At 38.9% G+C, this 24548-nt stretch overlaps 1 protein-coding gene across 2 annotated transcripts in view; it reads left to right on the top strand.

Annotated features, from left to right (window-relative positions):
- The first annotated feature begins 1430 nt into the window (after nt 1–1430).
- Nucleotides 1431–24548, top strand: part of SCML2 (Scm polycomb group protein like 2) — a 121897-nt gene continuing 98779 nt past the window's right edge. Inside the window, exons 1-3 of one of the 2 annotated variants that reach the window (XM_088833773.1) lie at nt 1943–2140; nt 6306–6317; nt 11130–11155. In XM_088833773.1, the coding sequence (XP_088689899.1) occupies nt 1995–2140; nt 6306–6317; nt 11130–11155 (184 nt within the window). In that variant the 5' untranslated portion in view covers nt 1943–1994. Of the gene's footprint in view, nt 1584–1942; nt 2141–6305; nt 6318–11129; nt 11156–24548 lie in introns of those variants that run through there. The other variant, XM_055393546.2, reaches the window with a different exon arrangement.

Raw genomic sequence — 24548 nt, 5'->3', positions numbered from 1 at the left:
TCCGACTCTGCAATCCCATGGACTGCAGCCTACCAGGCTCCTCCGTCCATGGGATTTTCCAGGCAAGGGTACTGGAGTGGGTTGCCATTGCTGTCTCCACCACGGAAGCCCTACTTTGCACCTAATATGGCCTAATTTTTCTATTTTCACCTTCAAATTTTCTTGAATTTTGCACTAACAATTATTTATTCATTTTAAAGGATGCATTTTGATCTCGTGCTATTCTCTAGTGTTTAGATACAATACACAATACTTTAATTTGGTCCTTGTTTAACATTGCATAAGTTGTGTCATATGAAAATAATTTTATTCTGCATTGTAGAAAATAGATATATTCCGCATTAAAAAAATTTAGGTTTCTATTCCAGAATTATGATTTAAAAACTCATATCCTATATACTAAGCTAAGCAGATCACGGATGCAAAACCTTCATCCAACTTTTGAAAAAAGTTGTAGAGAGAAAGGCCTGCCAATGGTTTACTTTTAGCTAACACAGCACATTGTATTATTTTTCAGACAAAACTTTTAAATCTGCCTATACCCAACCTCACAACGAGGAATGGGATGTTTTTCTCTGTTTTTTTGTTTGGTACATTTTGTGCGGGAGAGATTCCTTTTGGAGCTTCTTCTAACACCCGCCCCCTGCCCGTAGGTGCGACCTCCACCTGCGCAAACCGCTGGGTTCGGGGCCAGGGGGATTGAGCAGAGGAGACCCCAAAACCCACTCTCGAAGACGCTCCCGAGTACCTTCAAGCGTGTGAGCAAATTATTTTACTCTCCAGGTTAATCTAGTTCCCGTTAGCTCAAGCCTGGGTTTAAAGGAACAACTAAATCTGGAATGTGGAGCTGGAGGGGATTGCTGGCAAAAACTCATGGAAAAAAAAGAAAAGCTGTTTCAAGGGCTATGCTGCAACCCGCGAAGGAGTGGCTTTGCTCAAGCTGCTCTAACGAACTGCTTTTCCCCTGCTCATCGAACTTGCTCGAGCTTCTAGGGGAGCGCCTGCCTTTTCGGTGCGTGGCCAGGGTGGGCGGTGGCCGAGAGTCACAGTCGATGGCTAAGGGGAGCGAGTTCCCCTTGGATGAAACTTGATGCGCATCCTGGGCTCCCAGTTGGGGGCCCACCACGGTCTTGGGTGCAGGGGCTGCGACTTTTTTATTTTTTGGCGGGAGGGCAGATTGGGGCGGGGTTGGGGGGGGGCGGACGAGGGAAAACTGGCAAGGTCTTGCCGGGGCTTGCAGAGTCTCACTGTTGGCCACCCGGCGGGAGCTTCCGGCAGAGCCCCCGGCTCGGGCCCCGCACGCGGCAAACGGTCAAAGTGCGCGGCTGCGGCAACCGCAGGGCACGCGGACAGAGGGGAGGGGGCGGGGCCGCGGTGGCGGTTGCGGGGCATGCGCGGCTTCGCGCGCGGCTTCTCAAACATGGCGGCGGCGGTGTGAAGACCGGTGCTGGCTCGCGGGACCTGTGTGACAGAATTTCGCTCTTTTCGCCGACGAGACTCGAGGTGTGAGGCGACTCCGGGCTCCGTGAAGACCAGAGAGGCGGAGTTTTGGCGTTCTGGGCTCTGGCTGTTTTCCGCAGAAGGTAGGGAGTCTCCGGCGGCGCGTCCCCCGCGAGGAACGCCCCCTCACCGCTCCGCGGGGTCCGGCCCCAGATCGGTCCCGCACTCCGGCCAGTCACTCTCCGCGGCTTCACCCCCGAGGTCCGGGCTCCCCTACACCTCGGCGGCCTCACCCCCAAGGCCGGGGCTCCCCTGCCCCATGTAGCGCTTTCCGCGACGCCCCTCAATCGCTCTCGCGCCGCCCCTCACACTCACTTGGGGCCCGGTCGCCCGGCACCGGCCCATCCCGCCCGCGGCGTTCGGAGGCCTCACTCCTCCAACGGTCCCCTGACCCGAAGCGCGGACAGCATCTTCTAGAGCATCCTCCGCCCGTAGGTGGGGCTGGGCCGGGGTCCCGGGGCAACGCAGGTGGGTGGCGGGGCTGAGGAGCAGGGATGACTTTGGTGGTCTGTGCTGAAACTGGCCCCGGAGTTTTCCGGAGACTTGTGAGAGAACTTTTGGAGTTTCTGAAGGAAATGTCAGTTGGGAAGGATGCGCTTGTGGCCGAGCGCGGGCTTGGGCCCCAGTGCCAGGTGTCTACGTTAGACTCGCGGCCCGGGTCTCGGAGCGGATGGGTGGGGGGCAGCGCCGGTGGCTCGCTCTCGGGGGAGATAGGGGGCGGGAGGGCGCGGCAGGCTCTGGCGCTGGGGTGCGGGTGGGAGTGGGGGGCCGGAGAGTGGGTCTGCAGCTCTAGGGAGCGGCGAGGCGGCCGCCGCGTTATCGTGGCGAGACCGGGTCGCAGGACTACTGTTCCTTTTCGAGATATCGTTCTCGCTTTTTCCACCTGGATAGTGGTTGTGCTACATTCTAGTGTGAATCGCCAGGGGGAGAGCGAGTAGGAGAGTTGAATAGATTTTGCGTCTTGAAGTTGTACGTAACTTTGAGGGCTGAGCTATAAATTCGCGCCGCCTTCCCCTCGTCCCTCACCCCAAATGTTAGGGCAGCACAGGTAGTGACAAGTTTACGTTTAAGACTATTGATTTTTTTTTTTTAAGGTTGTAAATACATTGGTCATTCATTATAAGGTGTGATTACAATTTTGAACTAGCCTCTACTTTGAAGAATTAGAAGATTAGCATTTACGACTTAACGTGTAGGTTGACTTTAGGACAGACGTCTCTGAGAGTGAATGGGGCGGCTGGAAGGGGAAACTGAGGCAGAGAAAGTGAATATTTCCTTATGATCATATGATGTACAAAGTTATTGGAGATGGTTTTCTTTCCGAGATGTTCGTATGTCTGTTTTGGGGAAAGAGTATTATAAAATGTGTAACGTTTATGGAGTACAACTTCCTATGACAATCAGTTGTATTTTAACTATAACTCATAGATGCATGCTGCTACTGCTAAGTCACTTCAGTCGTGTCCGACTCTGCGTGACCCCATAGACGGAAGCCCACCAGGCTCCCCCGTCCCTGGGATTCTCCAGGCAAGAACACTGGAGTGGGTTGCCATTTCCTTCTCCTCATAGACGCATATTTATTATTTTTTTTCAATAACACTGCTTGGAAATGTTCAATAAAGACAGTTTTGCCTTTCTTACCATTCTTTTTCTTAATTACTCATTAAATGTGTTTCCAAGGATGAATGTTTTCTTTAATTATGTTTGTGGTTTTGTATATTCAATGGCAGGAATGTGAAAATAGCTTTTGGAATTGAGTCCATTTGGGATTTTGAGAATAGAGTTCATCAGTACTTACATGATGCCTTGCATTTGTTTGTCTGTGACTTTATCCATGTTCTTCAAAACAGTCGGGTGGATTTTTTTTCAAAAACTTAGCCAAACAGTACTTCCAGTGGCTCTGTCGTTTTTGAGTAAATTTCATGTATATCACACAACCTATGATCTTCCAAGGATGTATACCTGTTTCCCCCTAGAGAACCTGATTTGTTTTGAAATTGATACTTTGAAAAAAGATAAATGTGGGCAAACTACATTGTTAATGTGTGAGGATGCTTTAAAGTTAATGATGTCATATGTACACAAAAACTGGAGTCAGTCTTAAAGAGGTGGTTTTTCTCTTGAGGCAGCAGTTGGTCAGTCCTTTTGATTTATAATTCAATCAACACATCTTTATTAAGTACCTATGCTGCCTGTAGTATGGCGTTTAGTTCAACTTACTGCTATGTGTGCTGGTTTCTAGGGTGTGTAAGGCTTCCCATTAGTAGTTTATTACTGAAAATTTCAAGGTTATAATTAAGAAAATCATTGTGAATGTAGAACAAGTAGTCTTTTTCTTTCAGTGGCAAATTCAGGGAGTCAGTGTTTTGGTCAAAATTTTCTAAACAAAATTTGAGTCTTAACTTGAATTATTTCTGACTTATGTGATATTAACTGTGCTTCTTTTGTTATGATTATATACACCTATATATATATATTTTAAATAATTTATGTATTTATTTTTGGCTGTGCTGAGTCTTCATTGCTGCGCAGGCTTTTCTCTACTTGTGGCCAGCAGGGGCTACTTTCTAGTTGCGGTGTATGGGCTTTTCATTGTGGTGGCTTCTCTTGTTGCAGAGCATGGGCTCTAGGCATGCAGGCTTCAGTAGTTGTGGCACATGGGCTCAGTAGTTGTGGCTTCTGGGCTCTGGAGCACAGGTTCAGTACTTGTAGCCGTGGGCTTAATTGCTCCACTACCTGTAGAATTTTCCCGTACCAGTGATGGAACCTGTGTCTCCTGCATTGGCATGCAGATTCTTTACCGCTGAGCCACCAAGGAAGCCCAAAGCTATATTTTATGAGAGATTATTTTTTGGGTCAAACAGATGTCATACTGGTTAGGCTTGAGGGAGAAAATGAATTACTGGTAAAAATTGAAATCAGTACGGGTTCTGGAGAGTGGGTATTTTTTAATGCTAAGTAACTTCTGTGACTGAGTAGTTTAGGCTGTAACTAGATATTAAGTGACAGTTTAGAGCCCTTTCTGTTTTTCATAACATTTCAGATGTCTCTCTGAGCTAAAAAATAACAAGGGTTATGATGGTCAGCTATAAGCCAGATGTGACTCTCATTTTCTTTAGGGTTTGTTCCTTTTTAGCTGCCTGCCTGTTCCTCCCAGATGCTTCCTATCACCCCTCTTCCTGCCCCTGTTCCCTTTGCTGTTGGTGTCTGTTTCCGCATCAGTGAAATGGTCAGGGTAATCCTGCACTGCCTCACTGAGAAATAATTGATAATAAAGTGCCTTGTGAAGGCTGAGTAAATGCCAATTTTTTGAATGAGAATGATGTAGTCCCTTGTTCCATTTAAGGAAGGCCCAAATGCCAATTTTAGCTTGAGCTCTTAGAGTATGGGGAGAGAGGGAGGGAGGAGGAAAATTGCACTTGAAAATTTACTGCCCCCCCCACCCCGTTTTGGTTAATAGAAATGACTGTTGGAACTTTAGAAACTGGAACACTGATGAGTGCAAAGGATCCTTCGCTATTTGAGTCATTAGTCACCTCAGTTTTTTGTTTTTTTTTTTTGGCCAGGTTACTTTGTCTGTTCCTTTTTACGTTTATGCCAGAACACTCTTTTAGCTCATCTCCCTGGGAGTCAAATTGTCTTTTCCTAGTAATATTCCTGGTTTTTAGAATATGTAAGATATGAATTAAGTGAACTCTGCTAGGCATCAGCTAGCAGAGCCATGAGGGTATGGTATGAATATTGGTCTGGCATTACCAGGTATTTTGTAGTTTGGAGTGAGAAAATCAAATACCCCTAGGAATTTAAGGAACATTATTAGTGTCTGAAAATTACTACATCCATTATATCTTAGAATTTGAAGTGATAGTTGATTTTAGGAAGCAAAAGCCTGGATGTTTTGAAAACGGCAAATGTGGTTCAGTTTGAAAGAAAAAGTTTACCCTTCCTTAGCTTGGGCTCTTAATCTTTATAATCCTTTTGTCTTGGGGAAATAAATGAGAGAAACCACTGTTTATTTTAGATTAAAATAGCTTGGCATAATTTAGTGGCAAGTAAGTTTTCTAGGCTCTAACTAGTTTGGGCTTTGGTTACTCTTAAGAGTAGAAATGCCTTTACTGTAGTGATAACATTTTTTAAGATACCAGAGGTGGCGGTTCTTAAAGCAGGCTGCTGCTGCTGCTGCTAAATCGCTTCAGTCGTGTCCGACTCTGTGCGACCCCATAGACGGCAGCCCACCAGGCTTCCTGTCCCTGGGATTCTCCAGGCAAGAACACGAGTGGGTTGCCATTTCCTTCTCCAAAAGCAGGCTAACTTCAGAAAATTAAAAAAAAGATTTGAAATATGCATGTGCTGTTTGGTTTTCATGAGGAAGACATTTTTGCTCACTTTATCTTTATGTTGTCTAATATAAGTAATCCTTGGTTACCTTAGAAATAATAATGCTAGTTATTTTTATGCTAAGTGATTTCTACTAAACATATATCCCTAAATTTTTCTCTTGCTTTCATTCTTTAGGCATGTGATGGAAAGCTTTTAAAGAAATGAATTGTGTTAATAGTGAAAGATTTGAGGCTTCTATAAGCAGTTTATATGATGGTGCTGTTCAGTTTAATTTCATATTCATCTGACATAGACTAGTGAATTTCTTATTTAACCAAGGAGTTAAAAAAAGAATATGCTTTGTATGAGTAAAGAGCTGGGAAACATTTGAAGGTAGAGAGCATTTGACTGCCTACTACTTGTGACCTGTGTTTATGGCTGTGAATCTGCCTCTTCCTAAGTTTATAGGAGCAAATTGTTGTAAGAGCGGAAAGAGAGTGCCCACCTTTTATGGTAACGTGCCATTGTAAACTTCAGAAGGGACAGATATATTGCAATTCTAGGGCATATCTTGAGAACACTTTCTTTTCTCAGGGGAAAGTTGATGGAATTCTCTTTGCTTATTGTGTTTAGAATACATATTTGATTTTTTTCGGCCTCTGTTTCTCATAAGGATTAACTGGTGCTGAACTCCAGACAGACAGCTCCATTTGCTTGGGTACCTTGTAGCCTTGATATCGTCTTATAAGCAGATGTATTGACAAACTTTTTTTAGTTTTAAATTAAGCAGTGAGTGAATCACATGTTTCTTCGCTTCTCTTGCCTCCCTGAATACAGTTGTAAACTTGTGCCCTTTGTTGTGAAACTGCCTTTTTTTTTTCCTTTGAAAGATGTGAAGTATTATTTGGAATATTTTCCAATATACTTTAAAGGTATTTGAAAGGTAATGATCATTATTCTCTTTGTTTTTTTATTAATTTGGTAGAGTTTCATAAATCTGTTCAAATGAACTACATTGTCTTTGATGATTATTAAAAGAATTAAAATATAGTACTCAGTAATTGAAATACATTTATATATTGCTTGGTTTTAGATTATAGACTCTTGAGATTTTTTTGTGTTGAGATTTTGAGAGATTGTAGAAATATTTAAATGGGTAGTTTACTGACACATGCTTCATGTTTGAAGTATGGTCATGGATGTTTAGTTTTCTGGTCACTTCAGATTATGGTTTATTGCTTGCTTTTCTGTAATCTGTTGTCTAGCAGGGATTTTTGCTGTCATCATTTCCATTATTTCTTGTAGGGCCAGTGTTAGAAGCCATAAATCTAGACGTGATAATAGGAACAGGCTGTAACCTGACCCAATTCTTTTGTCACAACGTCCGCACTGAGAGCTGCCTGTAGTAAATTGACATGCCTGGCTATTAACTTCAGTCATCTGCAAATGTCTGTGGGCAGCAGGTCTTTGGGCAATTAGCCTGTGGCTGTGCTTTAAAACCTTAGGAATTTACAACTATAAACTGGATTTTGGCAGCCCTTTCATTTAACTAAATGCATAGATTTCATATATATGTTGTTTTAAAATTGTAGGGGATTAATTATTTAACTTGGAGACTTTAATTCTTTAGATAAATTAAAAATTCTTAGAAGTAGTTGTTTTCTTCTTGGGTTTGCTTTGACATAGAAAAATAACTAATTTCTAATTCGTTGGGGTCAGACTTTACTAAAGCATAATTAAAACTGCTCCTCCAGGAAACTTGTTTTGATACATTTCACGGCTAAAAACATTCATTATGATTATTTACAATTCAGAGATGGGATTTTATTTTTAAAGGTAATTGCAGCCTTAGAATTGAGGTTTTTTTCTGATTAATATGATAAATATATCAGAAAATGGGAAATTTGATTACTAAGTAAATTGAGTAGGTGCTTGTGAAATCTTAAAGTGATGAATCATGTCCAGTTCAACAAGTTATGCTATGCAATGGATATCCTACAGTTGTCCCTCTGTATCCAGGAGGTGTTGGTATCAGGACCCCCTCGAATATCAAAACCTATGGGTGCTCAAATACCTTATAAAATGGATTAGCACAGTCAGTCCTCTGTATACATGGGTTCTGCATCTGTGGATACCGAGGACCAACTGTATACACTTTTTGAAACTGTATCAAGGTAATCATCTTACCAGGAGCAAATTTTTAGTTAAAAGAGCCAGCTTCTCTTTGTCAATGGAAAATATATACCTATAATATATTTCAATTAAGTCAGTAAGTGCTTTTGCATTTAGGTGTAAATGTGCAGTACTTCTTGAAATCAAAATAATAAACGTTTCATGTCAAAATGAAAAACTTAAAGGTGTTGTTTTATGCAGTTAATTTAGACTCCCTGTTATCTTGCATATTGACTGAGCAATAAAGAACTTTTGCATTTGTGTTTCAAGTTTGAAAACAGTATCTTTATAACAAGGTAGACTAAAAAGGAAAAAGCATTCTACCTGTGCTATTTCATTAATAGTCTGTGGTGACTTGTGTGTATATATAACTTTGACCACCTATTCCAACCTTTTCTTTAAAACCACCAGCAACCATATGTTCAAGGCTTTTAGCCTTGAAACTTCTTATACTTTTGATTATGCTCAAGGGGATATAATGAAATATTTTTGCCACTAAATTATTTTGTGTGTAGGTTCTGTGCCTTTTCTCTCTTTTTTGTGAATATTGGTTAAAGCACATGTTTTAGTTCAACTGTTATGTAGTTGGAATTTATAAACTGAATTCTGGTACAGCATAGTACACATAGTTCTTCTTGGAAAAATACTTATAATAACAACATTTGTATTAGGGCCTGTCTTTTTGAGACTTCAAACATTTTAGAAATCAAATTCAGAGTAAAAAAAAAAATGAAGGTCTATCAGATGTTGGAAAGGAGGAAGTTGTGGGAGTGGGGGACTGTCTCAGATCCCACAGAATTTTATCCTTGGCCCATTGATTTAGGCTCTAAGCTACAGAGTAGACGTTGCAGGAGAGAATGGAGAACAATGACAGCCAAAAGAAAATCTCACCAAAAAATTTTTTTAAAACTACGATATTCTAGGACTATATGGTTTAGATATAAGTATACTGTAGCACAACAGATTTACTAATTTTGCAAACATTTTTGGGGCCCTACTTTGTGATAGACCTGGTGGATAGATATTACAGAATACAAAAGTGAACAAGAGTAGGGTTCTAGTAGGGTACCACGCATTTAACAGGAGCTCAGTAAGTGACAGCTCTTAGTATTTATTATTACCACTGCCAGCACCACCATCAGTAGACCCCAGGGACCATAATCGTCATTTTCTCCTATCTTCAAGGATCCATTCTGTGCAGGGTGTCTGTCTTCTTACTTCTCCCTTGTAAAGCACGAACAGTGTTTGGAGCTCTGTCTTTTGTTTTGGTGTCTGACACACCTAGATTTGAATCATTTTTCTTTCACTACTTTCTTTCTGAGCTTCAGGAATCAACAGAACTTGGTAACTGATAAGGTATTGGACAGAGGAGTAGGGTACTCAAAGATGACTTCTAATTCAGAAAGATTGGTAGTTTGTAATATCTAGAGTCTTCATTCCAGTCCCAAAGAAAGGCAATGCCAAAGAATGCTCAAACTACCGCACAATTGCACTCATCTCACACGCTAGTAAAGTCATGCTCAAAATTCTCCAAGCCAGGCTTCAGCAGTATATAAACCGTGAACTCCCAGATGTTCAAGCAGGTTTTAGAAAAGGCAGAGGCACCAGAGATCAAATTGCCAACATCCGCTGGATCATGCAGAAAGCAAGAGAGTTTCAGAAAAACATCTATTTCTGCTTCATTGACTATGCCAAAGCCTTTGACTGTGTGGATCACAATAAACTGTGGAACATTCTGAAAGAGATGGGAATCCCAGACCACCTGACCTGCCTCTTGAGAAACCTGTATGCAGGTCAGGAAGCAACTGTTAGAACTGGACATGGAACAACAGACTGGTTCCAAATAGGAAAAGGTGTACGTCAAGGTTGTATATTGTCACCTTGCTTATTTAACTTATATGCAGAGTACATCATGAGGAACGCTGGGCTGGAAGAAGCACAAGCTGGAATCAAGATTGCTGGGAGAAATATCAATAACCTCAGATATGCAGATGACACTACCCTTATGGCAGAAAGTGAAGAGGAACTCAAAAGCCTCTTGATGAAAGTGAAAGAGGAGAGTGAAAAGGTTGGCTTGAAGCTCAACATTCAGAAAACAAAGATCATGGCATCTGGTCCCATCACTTCATGGGAAATAGATGGAAAAACAGTGGAAACAGTGTCAGACTTTGTTTTTTTGGGCTCCAAAATCACTGCAGATGCTGATTGCAGCCATGAAATTAAAAGACGCTTGCTCCTTGGAAGGAAAGTTATGACCAACCTTGGTAGTATATTAAAAAGCAGAGACATTACTTTGCCAACCAAGGTCCGTCTAGTCAAGGCAATGGTTTTCCCCGTGGTCATGTATGGATGTGAGAGTTGGACTGTGAAGAAGGCTGATCGCCGAAGAATCGATGCTTTTGAACTGTGGTGTTGGAGAAGACTCTTGAGAGTCCCTTATACTGCAAGGAGATCCAACCAGTCCATTCTAGAGGAGATCAATCCTGGATGTTCATTGGAGGGACTGATGCTAAAGCTGAAACTGCAATACTTTGGCCACCTCATGCGACGAGTTGACTCACTGGAAAAGACTCTGATGCTGGGAAAGGTTGGGGGCGGGAGGAGAAGGGGACGACGGAGAATGAGATGGCTGGATGGCATCACCGATTCTGTGGACATGAGTTTGAGTGAACTCCGGGAGTTGGTGATGGACAGGGAGGCCTGGCGTGCTGTGATTCATGGGGTCGCGGAGAGTTGGACACGACTGAGCGACTGAACTGAACTGAACTGAACTGACTGAATATCTAGAATAGGCAGCAGAGGGAGAGAAACTCATTTTGGAGTTTGCTTTTTTTTTGGCCATGCCATGCAACTTGGCTGGAACCTGGGCCCTCTGCAGTGGAAGCTGAGAGTCCTAACCACTGGCCCTCCATGTATCCCCTGAATTTGATTTTTAGAAGTATGTCGTATTTGACGTTGTGAGGCATTCAGAGTGATGTTTACTTGGCTAGAGTAGACATTTTGGAGAGAAGTTTGTATGAGGGGTTTTCATATAGGAGTTATCCACATAGAAGTTTGGGTGAACCATGAAATAGAATGAGATTCTAGGTTCTAAAAGTTTCTAGAATGTAGAGAAAGAGACTGAATGACTAGAGAAGATCAATGGCTAGGACAGTGGGAAGAAGTAGACACAGAGGGATAATAGATGTAGGACAACCAGGGAATAAATAACACGTGGGGCTCAAAGAGGAGAGGTGTCTGGGATGAGGGTTGATGGATCTATCACAGAGGGCTCCTAAAGTGTCAAGGAAAAGTACGACTCAATGCTGAAATAGGGTTTGATGTCTGGGAGGTAACTGGGGCCTTGGAAAGCAGTTTTAAAGAGGGAACGTAGAGGCCAGATCACAGAAAGTTAGGGAGCCCAGCAACTCTGTATTATGAGTGTTATCATTGTATTTATTACCAAAACCCTGGTCATCAGGAAAGATTACTTTGGTAAAGATATAGTTGAAAATCTTTTCTACACCTATAAAAATTCAGTGTTGTCTCTTTTTAAGGTCACAACTCTTTCAAAACATCTGGATTTTAATATCTGTCAAATGGGAGGTTGAATGAACAGGTGAGTAATGAATGCTTAAATTTGGACGCTATCCCCACCTTTGGGGCTTCTGTCTGGCACATATGGCAGCAAACTTTGCTGTGAGTGAGGGAACACATTTATTTTTTTCAGCTTTGCATCTGTATTTTGTTTATGTTCTCTCAGGTTGTGATTCTATAATTCCATCCATTTTATAACATCTGACTAATAGCCTAAATTTAAAAGGGCCCTGGGAAATTTCCTGCTAGTCAGACTTGTTTAGTTCCTGTCCTTATCAAAATGTTATCCTTTATTGACTGTTCAGATAGTGATTTCTAACTAGAGACTCAAGGTGTATTACCTCTTTTTCAAAACAAAACACAAGGGAAAGGCAGAAAGAAAAAAAACACCCAAACAAATAATGGAAGAGCCCTGTAATCTTAGAATTATGGACCCGTTAACTTGCTAAATAGTTCTTTAAAATGGTCTTTTTAAAAAAAAAATTGTAGAATTTTCTCCAGAATCTGATAAGAGCAATAGGGGTTTTAGGTTGAATAATTCCACTTTAATCATTGTTTTGCATTGTTTAATCATAGTAAGAAAATGATTTAAAACAGTGTAAGACTTTCAAAGCATTTTTGATTTATTATCAGCTCTTAATTCTGTTATAAGATATAATTTGCAAAACAAATGGTTTTGTAAAAGACCCCTGCCCCCCACTATCTATCCTTGTTCAAAGCCTTCTAGATACAACTGCTAGATTTAACGTAATTGTGGTCTTTGGTAAAGGAAATGCCAGTGTCAGATACTATAACATAGTACCGTTTTTGGCTTATATTTGAATATTTTTTTTTAATGGCGCGACGTTGCTCCTTATATGCATTTAGTGAAACAACTTCTCTTAGTTCTGGCAAAAGTAAAACAAAACTTCTAATCTTTTTTTTCACCAAAATTTTCTCTCCCATGTAACATGGAGAACTACTTTGGGGGTCTTATTTGAGTTTTTTTTTTTTAAGTGCTGAGTCAGCTCAAAGTATATTGAGAGCAAAGTTAAGCTTTTCTGCAGTTTCTTCTGGAGACTGCCACTGTGGAAATGAGGTATGTCTTTATTTTGGAAAGAAGATCAGGGTCCTAATATTTTCCAGAAAGATAACAGCTGTGCTATATTGCATATCTGGTATGTAAGTCATATGTTCTAACTCCACAGTATCTTTGAGGTGTTCTGAGGATTCAGCTGTGAATTGATGCTATCAAGTGTTTACCAAAAGAACGTGGTGTAGTCCTTTAACTTGTATAATGTCTGTCCTATTGTAAAGACATAAGTGAATTACATTATAATGCTGGGGCATTTTAAGAGGGACAATCCAACTTCTGTTTTTTCTCAAATTACTTAGTCAAAGATACTTTCTATTAAAGTAGCCAATATTCCTTTACATCAAAATCTATACAGATTTCTCCTAGTATTCATCTGCTAGGCAAGTGCCTGTCTTTCCCATTCAATTTGTGTATATTTTTATCTTGAAGTGAGGCTTTGGTAGACCAGAGAGAAATTATCATTCTGGCTGAATACTAAATTTTTTCCAACTAGTACATTTTATTTGCTCTTTTTAATTAAAAGCCCCACTTGGTTACAAGTGTATTTTTATATTGGAACTGCTAATCCTTTTAAAAAAGAGAATGGTGTATAACAATTATATAGAAAGTGGTGGAAAGTTTTGATGAGATCAAACATTATAAAAAATGTTTGATAAGTATAGTGATAAACTTAAAAATTATTCCCAAATCCTAGTAAATGGATTTTCATCTACCTTGTTGTTTATCACTTTTTAGATTGCAGAATAAATAATAACTTTTGTCCTGCTCTGAATGCTAATCTTGAGAATAGTGGAGTTTTTCCTTAAGGCATGAACTGTTAAAAGGCATTTATTTTTGTCTAGTTTTCATTTTAGCTAAAAATATTGACTTTTTAATATGGGCAGAACTTTACTTGAGGTTTATTGATATATGAGATTTGTCAAATGTACATTTAAAAGTACATTTCAAATGTACATTGTATATGGATTTATATGAGATTTTTTTTAAGTTGAAAGGATATATACACCAGATGGTTAACAGCGGATATTGTCTTTTTAAAATCTTATTTATTTTTCTTGAAGTGTAGTTGATTTACAGTGTTGTGAGCAGGTAGTGTTTGATGTTGGGATTATATGTGATTTCCTACCCCCCCCCCCTTTTACCTATCTGTGTTCTAATTTTTAAGAGTTGATGAATGTGTGGAAAAAAAGGAAAAAAAAAATCCCCAAACTATTCTAGTAGTTCATAAAGGCCATTTAGTTCACAAAAAACCTAAAGCTGTTTTTAATACTCACCAACCCTAAAGGAAATAATACATTCATGAATAATTATACCTCAGAGTCATCCAACATGGAGTGACATCAAGATTTTTTGACTCCAGCTAGAATGTATAGGCTTTCTGATAATGCTAGCTGGGAGATGGTGGCTGCTTTCTTTGGTAATTATATGTCTGGGCATTACGTATATGTATATTTGTTAGTTTAATTTAAACTTAACATTTTAGTTTATACTTTGAAAGTGAATAAGTAATTCTCACGAATCAAAGTAGGACTATAGGTTCATTTTACAGCATAATTGCTGTTGTGTTAATGCTAAAACTCATTCCTCTTGGGGAGTTTTAATTAGGACAGATGGGATGGGATAGAGAACAGTTTTTGAGTTTCTAGTTGTTCAGGATACTATGCTAGATGCTCTACCTGCACTATCTCATTTAATTTCATGACCACAGTACAAAGTGTAGATGGTAATAGTCTTAATTTACACATGGGAAAACCAAGACTCAGGGAGATGAAGTAATTTGTAATGGCTTTGAGCACTAGAAATAATATTTCTGTGTAATTGTTATGGCTACCAGTAACCATCACAGTAACCACATAGTTTATTAAAACTTGTGTGATAAGCCAGGCATTTAGGGATTATTAAAAAAGAAAAAACAACTGTCAGGGTACATTTCCCCGCAAATGAAAATAGCTTTCTCTGGTTATTTAATATATACTATGGTAAAGAATTCAAATCATATGTAAAAATATAAGGAAGAAAATAAAGTTCACCTAAAATTTCACCACTCTGTGATGCACAAAAGGAGGATCACCAAAATATTTTTGCATTACTTTATGCAAACTTATGCAAACTTTTATACAAATAGAATTATATCACACAAAATAGATTTATAATGCCTCCACACATACCATCATCTTATCTTTACCTTCCCAAGTAAGCCTTAATAACAGCCTAGTATATGTCCTATGTTTCTTTCCATGGTTAAATAACTTCAATCTGTTATTCATGTAATCCTACAGAGACCTATATATACACTTAGAGTGAGATTTTAGTTACTATCAGAACGTTTGAGTACTTCTTTATAGGTGCAAGTCTTTGTGCTAGTTGTGGGAGAACTACAAGGTAGAGTAAGTGATTGTCAATCACTTTGTAGTATGTGAGGAGAGGTGAGCAGGTAAACATACAAGACTTGGTTTGATATCTGCTAAATGTTGGTTGGAAACACAGGCTGGGAGCCCTGCAGGGGAGCTCCCAGAGGGCAGAGGTCTTGCCTTGTTGATTCTGATGGGCATAAATTCTTCCCTTGCTTGACCCATGGGATTATGGGTACATGTCTGTAAGTAAAAGTATGTGTTTAAAACAAAAATGATTATTCTGTTTACAGGTCTAAGCGGATTGGCTTTTGTAGTTTGAGAGTCCAATAGAGAAGCAGTTGGTATATTTGTTTCTTTGTAATGGAATTATCCATTTTCCCATCAGAGAGTTTATTTCTTTTTCTTTTAGAGTTTGGGAATTTTTGTAACAAGGAGGACCCTGTAATATTTCACTGTACAGTTTAGTGTGTATAGTGCAAGGCCCTTTGAAGTTTAAGATAGTTGAAGTAGTTAGTGATTCTTTCTAACACAGATCCTTATTTGCTCAAAAGTAAGCTTAAGCATTCACTTTGATTGTACATTTGATGCATAAATTGAATGAGAATTTATACATTTGCATACGCCAAGTATTGAACTTGGGGAGAGTAAGAAATAAGTCTCCAATGAGATGATTGACTTTCAAAATGTTTGAAAAGAAATAATGTTTTATTAAAGGTTGGTGAATATTCACTCAGGTGTTCAGTTTGCCTAGCACTGTTCTAGATGCTCTGATATATATATATATATGCTGCTGCTGCTCCTAAGTCGCTTCAGTCATGTCCAACTCTGTGCAACCCCTGGCAGCCCACCAGGCTCCGCAGTCCCTGGGATTCTCCAGGCAAGAACACTGGAGTGGGTTGCCATTTCCTTCTCCAGTGCATGAAAGTGAAAAGTGAAAGTGAAGTCGCTCAGTCATGTCCGACTCTTCGCGACCCCATGGACTGCAGCCTACCAGGCTCCTCCATCTGTGTGATTCTCCAGGCAAGAGTACTGGAGTGGGTTGCCATTGCCTTCTCTGATATATATATATATATATATAAAAGAAATAAAACAGGGCAGGATCATAGTCTCTTAAGGGGAAAACTATTTCATTTAACATTGAAATGAACATGGAAGCTATGTGGCTCGAGGGAAAGCAGTAAAGGCTGTTTATAGTGAAGAAGAGTGTTTAGGGCAAATGATTTTGATTTTATTGTGACCCTGAAAGAATCCTTAAATTACTGCGATGGACACAAGCTCACTTTTGTTGTCTTAACAACTCTGAACTTTAACGCCATAATGACTGAAAAGGAAGGTTTATTTAGTCACTGACTCATTTCCTAAAGAGTTTGGGTTCTTTTTGTATGCTGAAGTCTTTATTTGACATGACTTTGGACTTCACAGGAGGATAGGTCTGCTCATTGGTGCTGAATGTCTATGATAATTGAAAAGGGAATGTTTCTAAACTCTAATAAAAGAGTTGGTTTTATTTAATATGGCTAATCTCAAACTAAAGGGGTCTGGAATTCTTCCTGTTTTTATCTAGGGATAAGTAGAATATTTTATTCTTTGGTGTGTGGTTCTACTTCTAAAGTAAGTGCTTTGGATTCCAAAACATTAGTTTTAAAGTTAAGAATATTTACTTTGTGTTTAGCTCTAAGAAGGTTCTATGTTAAAAAATACTTGTTTTCTATTACCATCAGCAATGAATGAGTTCCAGTTCCTCATCTTTACCAACATTTGGTAGTGTCAGTCTTTTTAATTTTAACCATTTATGTGGTGATATATCATTGTGGCTTTAACTTGTGCTCCCCTGAATACTGATGATTTTAAACATTTTTTTCACATGCTAGTTGGCCATTTGTGTATCTTTAGCGAAGTGATTGTCCAAATCTTTTGCCAATTATGCTTTTATTGGGCTCTGTTTGCCTTTTTAAAATTGAGTTGTCAGTTTTTTGTATATTCTGGATACAGGTCTTTTATCAGAAATGTGTTTTGGAAACATTTTTTTCCGTTCTGTAGTTTATCCTTTTGTTTTCTTAATAGTGTCATTTGAAGAGCAGTTGTTAATTTTTATGAAGTCCAATTTATCAATTATTTGTTTTGTACATTGTGCTTTTTTCTGTCATATCTAAGAAATCATTGTCTAATTCAAAATTACAGTATTTTTGTGTTTTCCTCTAGAAATTTTATAGTTTCAGGCTTTATGTTTAGATTTATGAGCTATCTCAAGGTAATTTTTGTTTATTTTGAGTGAAGCATTGTTTTCTTTTTTGTTGTTGTTTAATTGAAGTATATTTGATTTACAATGTTGTGCCAATCTCTACTGTACAGCAAAGTGACTCACTTATAAACATACAGACATTCCTTTTTGTGTGCTTTTTCATTATGGTTTACCATAGGTTATTGAATATAGTTCCCTGTGCTATACAGTAGAATCTTATTGTTTATCCATCCTATATATAGTAGTTTGCATCTGCTAATCCTACTTTTCCAGTTCTTCCTTCTTCTACCCGCCTCTCCCTTGGCAACCACAAGTCTGTTCTCTATGTCTGTGAGTCTGTTTCTGTTTGTAGATAGATTCATTTGTGCCATATTTTATCTTATTTATTTATTTTTAATGTTTTTTAAATTATTTTATTTTTTTGCAGTCTTTATGTTTAATTGTAGGATAATTGGTTTACAATATTGTGTTGGTTTCTGCCATATATCAACATGAATCAGCCACAGGTATATATGTCCCCTACCTCTTGAACCCATCTCCCACCCCACCCCACCTCTCGAAGTTGTCAGAGAGCACTGAGTTTGAGCTCCCTCTGTCATACAGCAATTTCCCACTGGTTATCTGTTTTACATACAATAATGTACATGTTTCAGTGCTGTTTTCTCCATTTGTCCTACTCTCTTCTTCCCCCACTGTGTCTACAAATCTGTTCTCCATGTCTGTGTATCCATTACTGCCCTGCAGATACATTCATCAGTACCATCTTTCTAGATTCCATATATATGCATTAACATATGATATTTGTTTTTCTCTGACTTACTTCACTCTACATGATAGACTTTAGGTTCATCCACCTCATTAGAACTGACTCAAATGCGTTCCTTTTAATGGCTGAGTAATATTCCATTGTATATATGTACAACTTGTTTATCCATTCATCTGTTGATGAACATCTAGGTTGCTTCCATGTCCTAGCTGTTCTAAATAGTACTGCAGTGAACATTGGGATACATGTGTCTTTTTCACTTATGGTTTCCTCAAGGAATATGCCCAGCAGTAGAATTATTGGATCATATGGTGGTTTTATTCCTAGTTTTTTAAGGAATCTCCATACTGTTCTGCATAGTGGCTGTATCAGTTTACATTCCCTCCAATAGTGCAAGAGTATTCCCTTTTCTCTACACCCTCTCCAGAATTTATTGTTTGTAGATTTTTTGATGATGGCCATTCTAACCAGTGTGAGGTGATATCTCATTTTAGTTTTGAAAACAAATATCATTTCTCTAATAATGAGCCATGTTGAGCATATTTTCATGTATTTTTTAGTTATCTGCATGTCTTTGGAGAAATGTCTGTTTAGGTCTTCTGACCACTTTTTGATTGAGTTGTTTGTTTTTCTGGTATTGAGCTGATGATTCTTTTATTTATTTATTTTGGCCATTTTTTATTTTTATTTTTTTTTAACACTCCAATAAAATTTTACTTTTTTTTTCTTACTTTACATTATTGTATTGGTTTTGCCGTACATTGACATGAATCTGCCCTGGGTGTACATGTATTCCCCATCTTGAACCCCCCTCCCACCTCCCTCCCCATCCCATCCCTCTGGTTCATCCAAGTACACCAGCCCCGAGCATCCTGTATCATGCATTGAACCTGGACTGGCAATTCATTTCACATATGATAATATACATGTTTCAATGCCTTTCTCCCAAATCATCCCACCCTCGCCCTCTCCACAGAGTCCAAAAGACTGTTCTATACATCTGTGTCTCTTTTGCTGTCTCGCATACAGGGTTATCATTATCATCTTTTTAAATTCCATATATATGCGTTAGTATACTGTATTGGTGTTTTTCTTTCTGGCTTACTTCACTCTGTGTAATAGGCTCCAGTTTCATCCTCCTCGTTAGAACTGATTCAAATGTATTCTTTTTAATTGCTGAGTAATACTCCATTGTGTATATGTACCACAGCTTTCTTATCCATTCGTCTGCAGATGGACATCTAGGTTGCTTCCGTGTCCTGGCTATTATAAACAGTGCTGCAATGAACATTGGAGTACATGTGTCTCTTTCAATTCTGGTTTCCTCAGTGTGTATGCCCAGGAGTGCGATTGCTGGGTCATATGGCAGTTCTATTTCCAGTTCTTTAAGGAATCTCCACACTGTTCTCCATAGTGGTTGTACTAGCTTGCATTCCCACCAACAGTGTAAGAGGGTTCCCTTTTCTCCACACCCTCTCCAGCATTTATTGCTTGTAGACTTTTGGATAGCAGCCATTCTGACTGGCGTGAAATGGTACCTCATTGTGGTTTTGATTTGCATTTCTCTGATAATGAGTGATGTTAAGCATCTTTTCATGTGTTTGTTAAGCATCTGTATGTCTTCTTTGGAGAAATGTCTGTTTAGTTCTTTGGCCCATTTTTTGATTGGGTCGTTTATTTTTCTGGGATTGAGCTGCAGGAGTTGTTTGTGTATTTTTGAGATTAATCTTCTGTCAGTTGCTTCATTTGCTATTCTCCCATTCTGAGGCTGTCTTTTCACCTTGCTTATAGTTTCCTTTGCTGTGCAGAAGCTTTTAATTTTAATTAGGTCCCATTTGTTTATTTTTGCTTTTATTTCCAATATTTTGGGAGGTGGGTCATGGAGGATCCTGCTGTGGTTTATGTCGGAGAGTGTTTTGCCTATGTTCTCCTCTAGGAGTTTTATAGTTTCTGGTCTTACATTTAGATCTTTAATCCATTTAGAGTTTATTTTTGTGTATGGTGTTAGGGAGTGTTCTAGTTTCATTCTTTTACAAGTGGCTGACCAGTTTTCCCAGGACCACTTGTTAAAGAGATTGTCTTTTCTCCATTGAATATTCTTGCCTCCCTTGTCAAAGATAAGGTGTCCATAGGTGCATGGATTTATCTCTGGGCTTTCTATTTTGTTCCATTGATTTATATTTCTGTCTTTTTGCCAGTACCATACCGTCTTGATGACTGTGGCTTTGTAGTAGAGCTTGAAGTCAAGCAGGTTGATTCCCCCAGTTCCATTCTTCTTTCTCAAGATTGCTTTGGCTAGTCGAGGTTTTTTGTATTTCCATAGAAATTGTGAAATTATTTGTTCTAGCTCTGTGAAAAATACCGTTGGTAGCTTGATAGGGATTGCATTGAATGTATAAATTACTTTGGGTGATATATTCATTTTCACAATATTTATTCTTCCAATTCACGAACACGGTATATTTGTCCATCTATTAGTGTCCTCTCTGATTTCTTTCACCAGTGTTTTATAGTTTTCTGTATATAGGTCTTTTGTTTCTTTAGGTAGATATATTCCTAAGTATTTTATTTTTTTCATTGCAACAATGAATGGAATTGTTTCCTTAATTTCTCTATTTTCTCATTATTAGTGTATAGGAATGCAAGGGATTTCTGTGTGTTGATTTTATATCCTGCAACTTTACTATATTCATAGATTAGCTCTAGTAATTTTCTGGTGGAGTCTTTAGGGTTTTCTGTTTAGAGGACCATGTCATCTGCAAACAGTGAGAGTTTTACTTCTTCTTTTCCAATTTGGATTTCTTTTGTCTTTTTCTTTTCTGATTGCTGTAGCCAAAACTTCCAAAACTATGTTGAATAGTAGTGGTGAGAGTGGACACCCTTGTCTTGTTCCTGACTTTAGGGGAAATGCTTTCAGTTTTTCACCATTGAGGATAATGTTTGCTGTGGGTTTGTCATATATAGCTTTTATTATGTTGAGCAATGTTCCTTCTATTCCTGCCTTCTGGAGGGTTTTTATCATAAATGTATGCTGAATTTTGTCAAAGGCTTTTTCTGCATCTATTGAGATAATCATACGGTTTTTATTTTTCATTTTATTAATGTGGTGTATTACATTGATTGATTTGCGGATATTGAAGAATCCTTGCATTCCTGGGATAAAGCCCACTTGGTCATGATGTATGACCTTTTTAATGTGTTGTTGGATTCTGATTGCTAGAGCTTTGTTAAGGATTTTTGCATCTATATTCATCAGTGATATTGTCCTGCAGTTCTCTTTTTGTGTGGCATCTTTGTCAGTTTTTGGTATTAGGGTGATGGTGGCGTCATAGAATGAGTTTGGAAGTTTACCTTCCTCTGCAATTTTCTGGAAGAGTTTGAGTAGGATAGGTGTTAGCTCTTCTCTAAATTTTTGGTAGAATTCAGCTGTGAAGCTGTCTGGACCTGGGCTTTTGTTTGCTGGAAGATTTTTGATTACAGTTTCAATTTCCGTGCTTGTGATGGGTCTGTTAAGACTTTCTATTTCTTCCTGGTTCGGTTTTGGTAAGTTGTACTTTTCTAAGAATTTGTCCATTTCTTCCAAGTTGCCCATTTTATTGGCATATAATTGCTGATAGTAGTCTCTTACGATCCTTTGTATTTCTGTGTTTTCGGTTGTGATCTCTCCATTTTCATTTCTAATTTTATTGATTTGGTTTTTCGCCTTTTCTTTCTAGATGAGTCTGGCTTGTGGTTTGTCAGTTTTATTTACCCTCTCAAAGAACCAGCTTTTGGCTTTGTTGATTTTTACTATGGTCTCTTTTGTTTCTTTTGCATTTATTTCTGCCCTAATTTTTAAGAGTTCTTTCCTTCTACTAACCCTGGAGTTCTTCATTTCTTCCTTTTCTAATTGCTTTAGATGTAGAGTTAGGTTATTTAGTTGACTTTTTTCTTGTTTCTTGAGGTATGCCTGTATTGCTATGAACCTTCCCCTTAGCACTGCTTTTACAGTGTCCCACAGGTTTTAGGTTGCTGTCTTTTCATTTTCATTCATTTCTATGCATATTTTGATTTCTTTTTTGATTTCTTCTATGATTTGTGGGTTATTCAGCAGTGTAGTGTTCAGCCTCCATATGCTGGAATTTTTAATAGTTTTTCTTCTGTAACTGAGATCTACTCTTACTGCATTGTGGTCAGAAAAGATGCTTGGAATGATTTCAATTTTTTTGAATTTACCAAGGGTAGATTTATGGCCCAGAATGTGATCTGTCCTGGAGAAGGTTCCGTATGCGCTTGAGAAGAAGGTGAACTTCATTGTTTTGGGGTGAAATGTCCTATAGATATCTATTAGGTCTAACTGGTCTATTGTATCATTTAACGTTTGTGTTTCCTTGTTAATTTTCTGTTTAGTTGATCTATCAATAGGTATGAGTGGGGTATTAAAGTCTCCCACTATTATTGTGTTATTGTTAATTTCCCCTTTCATACTGTTAGCATTTGTCTTACATATTGTGGTGCTCCTATGTTGGGTGCATATGTATTTATAATTGTTATATCTTCTTGGATTGATCCTTTGATCATTATGTAGTGTCCTTCTTTGTCTCTTTTCACAGCCTTTGTCTTAAAGTCTATTTTACCTTATGAGTATTGCGACTCCTGCTTTCTTTTGGTCTCTATTTGTGTGGAATATCTTTTTCCAGCCCTTCACTTTCAATCTGTATGTGTCCCTCGTTTTGTGGTGGGTCTCTTGTAGACAACATATATGGGGGTCTTGTTTTTGTATCCATTCAGCCAGCGTTTATCTTTTGGTTGGGGCATTCAACCCATTTACATTTAAGGTAATTATTGATAAGTATGATCCCATTGCCATTTACTTTATTGTTTTGGGTTCGAGTTTATACACTCTTTCTGTGTTTCCTGTCTAGAGAAGGTCCTTTAGCATTTGTTGGAGAGCTGGTTTGGTGATGCTGAATTCTCTCAGCTTTTGCTTGTCTGTAAAGTTTTTGATTTCTCCTTCATATTTGAATGAGATCCTTGCTGGGTACAGTAATCTGGGCTGTAGGTTATTTTCTTTCTTCACTTTAAGTATGCCCCGCCATTCCCTTCTGGCCTGAAGAGTTTCTATTGAAAGATCAGCTGTTATCCTTATGGGGATCCCCTTGTGTGTTATTTGTTCCTTTTCCTTGCTGCTTTTAATATTTGTTCTTTGTGTTTGATCTTTGTTAATTTGATTAATATGTGTCTTGGGGTATTTCGCCTTTTGTTTATCCTGTTTGGGACTCTCTGGGGTTCTTGGATTTGGGTGATTATTTCCTTTCCTATTTTAGGGAAATTTTCAACTGTTATCTCCTCAAGTATTTTCTCATGGTCTTTCTTCTTGTCTTCTTCTTCTGGGACTCCTATGATTTGGATGTTGGGGCGTTTAACATTGTCCCAGAGGCCTCTGAGATTGTCCTCATTTCTTTTAATTCATTTTTCTTTTTTCTTTGTTTCGTTTATTTCTACCATTCTATCTTCTAACTCACTTATTCTATCCTCTGCCTCTGTTATTCTACTGTTGGTTCCCTCCAGAGTGTTTTTGATCTCATCTATTGCATTATTCATTGTATATTGACTCTTCTAGATCCTTGTTAAACCTTTCTTGCATCTTCTCAATCCTTGTCTCCAGGTTATTTATCTGTAACTCCAATTTGTTTTCAAGATTTTGGATCAATTTCACTATCATTATTTAGAATTTTTTATCATGTAGGTTCCCTATCGCTTCCTCTTTTGTTTGCATTGGTGGGCATTTATCCTGTTCCTTTATTTGCTGGGTATTTCTCTGCTTCTTCGTCTTGCTTATATTGCTGTGTTTGGGGTGGCCTTCCCGTCTTCTGGCAGTTTGTGGTGTTCTCTTTATTGTGGAGTTTCCTCCCTGTGGGTGAGGTTGGACGGGTGGCTTGTCAAGGTTTCCTGGTTAGGGAAAGTTGTGTCGGTGTTCTGGTGGGTGGAGCTGGATTTCTTCTCTCCGGAGTGCAATGAAGTGTCCAGTAATGAGTTATGAGATGTCAGTGGGTTTGGAGTGACTTTGGGCAGCCTGTATATTGAAGCTCAGGGCTATTTTCCTGTGTTGCTGGAGAATTTGCATGGTATGTCTTGCTCTGGAACTTGTTGACCCTTGGGTGGTGCTTGGTTTCAGTGTGGGTATGGAGACGTTTGATGAGCTCCTATTGATTAATGTTCCCTGGAGTCAGGAGATCTCTGGTGTTCTCAGGATTTGGACTTAAGCCTCCTGCCTCTGGTTTTCAGTCTTATTCTTGCAGTAGCCTCTAAACTTCTCTGTCTGTCACTTCCAAGGTGGTTCCCTCTGTTTTAGGTTCTGTTTGCTGGTCTCTTCAGTGTCTAATTTCCGCCCTGACAGAAGGGGGCGGTGGTGGACACTTTTTTAAGGCTGACTTTTTCAGTCGTGTTCTGGGAAGGGAAGAATGGTGCAGACAATTATCTCTGGCGTCTGTGGGGAGTGTTCGCAGTGTCTCGGCCACACTGGCTTTGCCCCTGCTCACGGTGTGATTTCTGTCCCAGTCT

The sequence above is a fragment of the Moschus berezovskii genome, chromosome X (genome assembly GCF_049115385.1).
Source record: "Moschus berezovskii isolate FMDL1 chromosome X, NW_MosBer_1.0, whole genome shotgun sequence".
Lineage (NCBI taxonomy): Eukaryota > Metazoa > Chordata > Mammalia > Artiodactyla > Moschidae > Moschus > Moschus berezovskii.
This window is presented reverse-complemented; position numbering and strand designations above follow the sequence as displayed.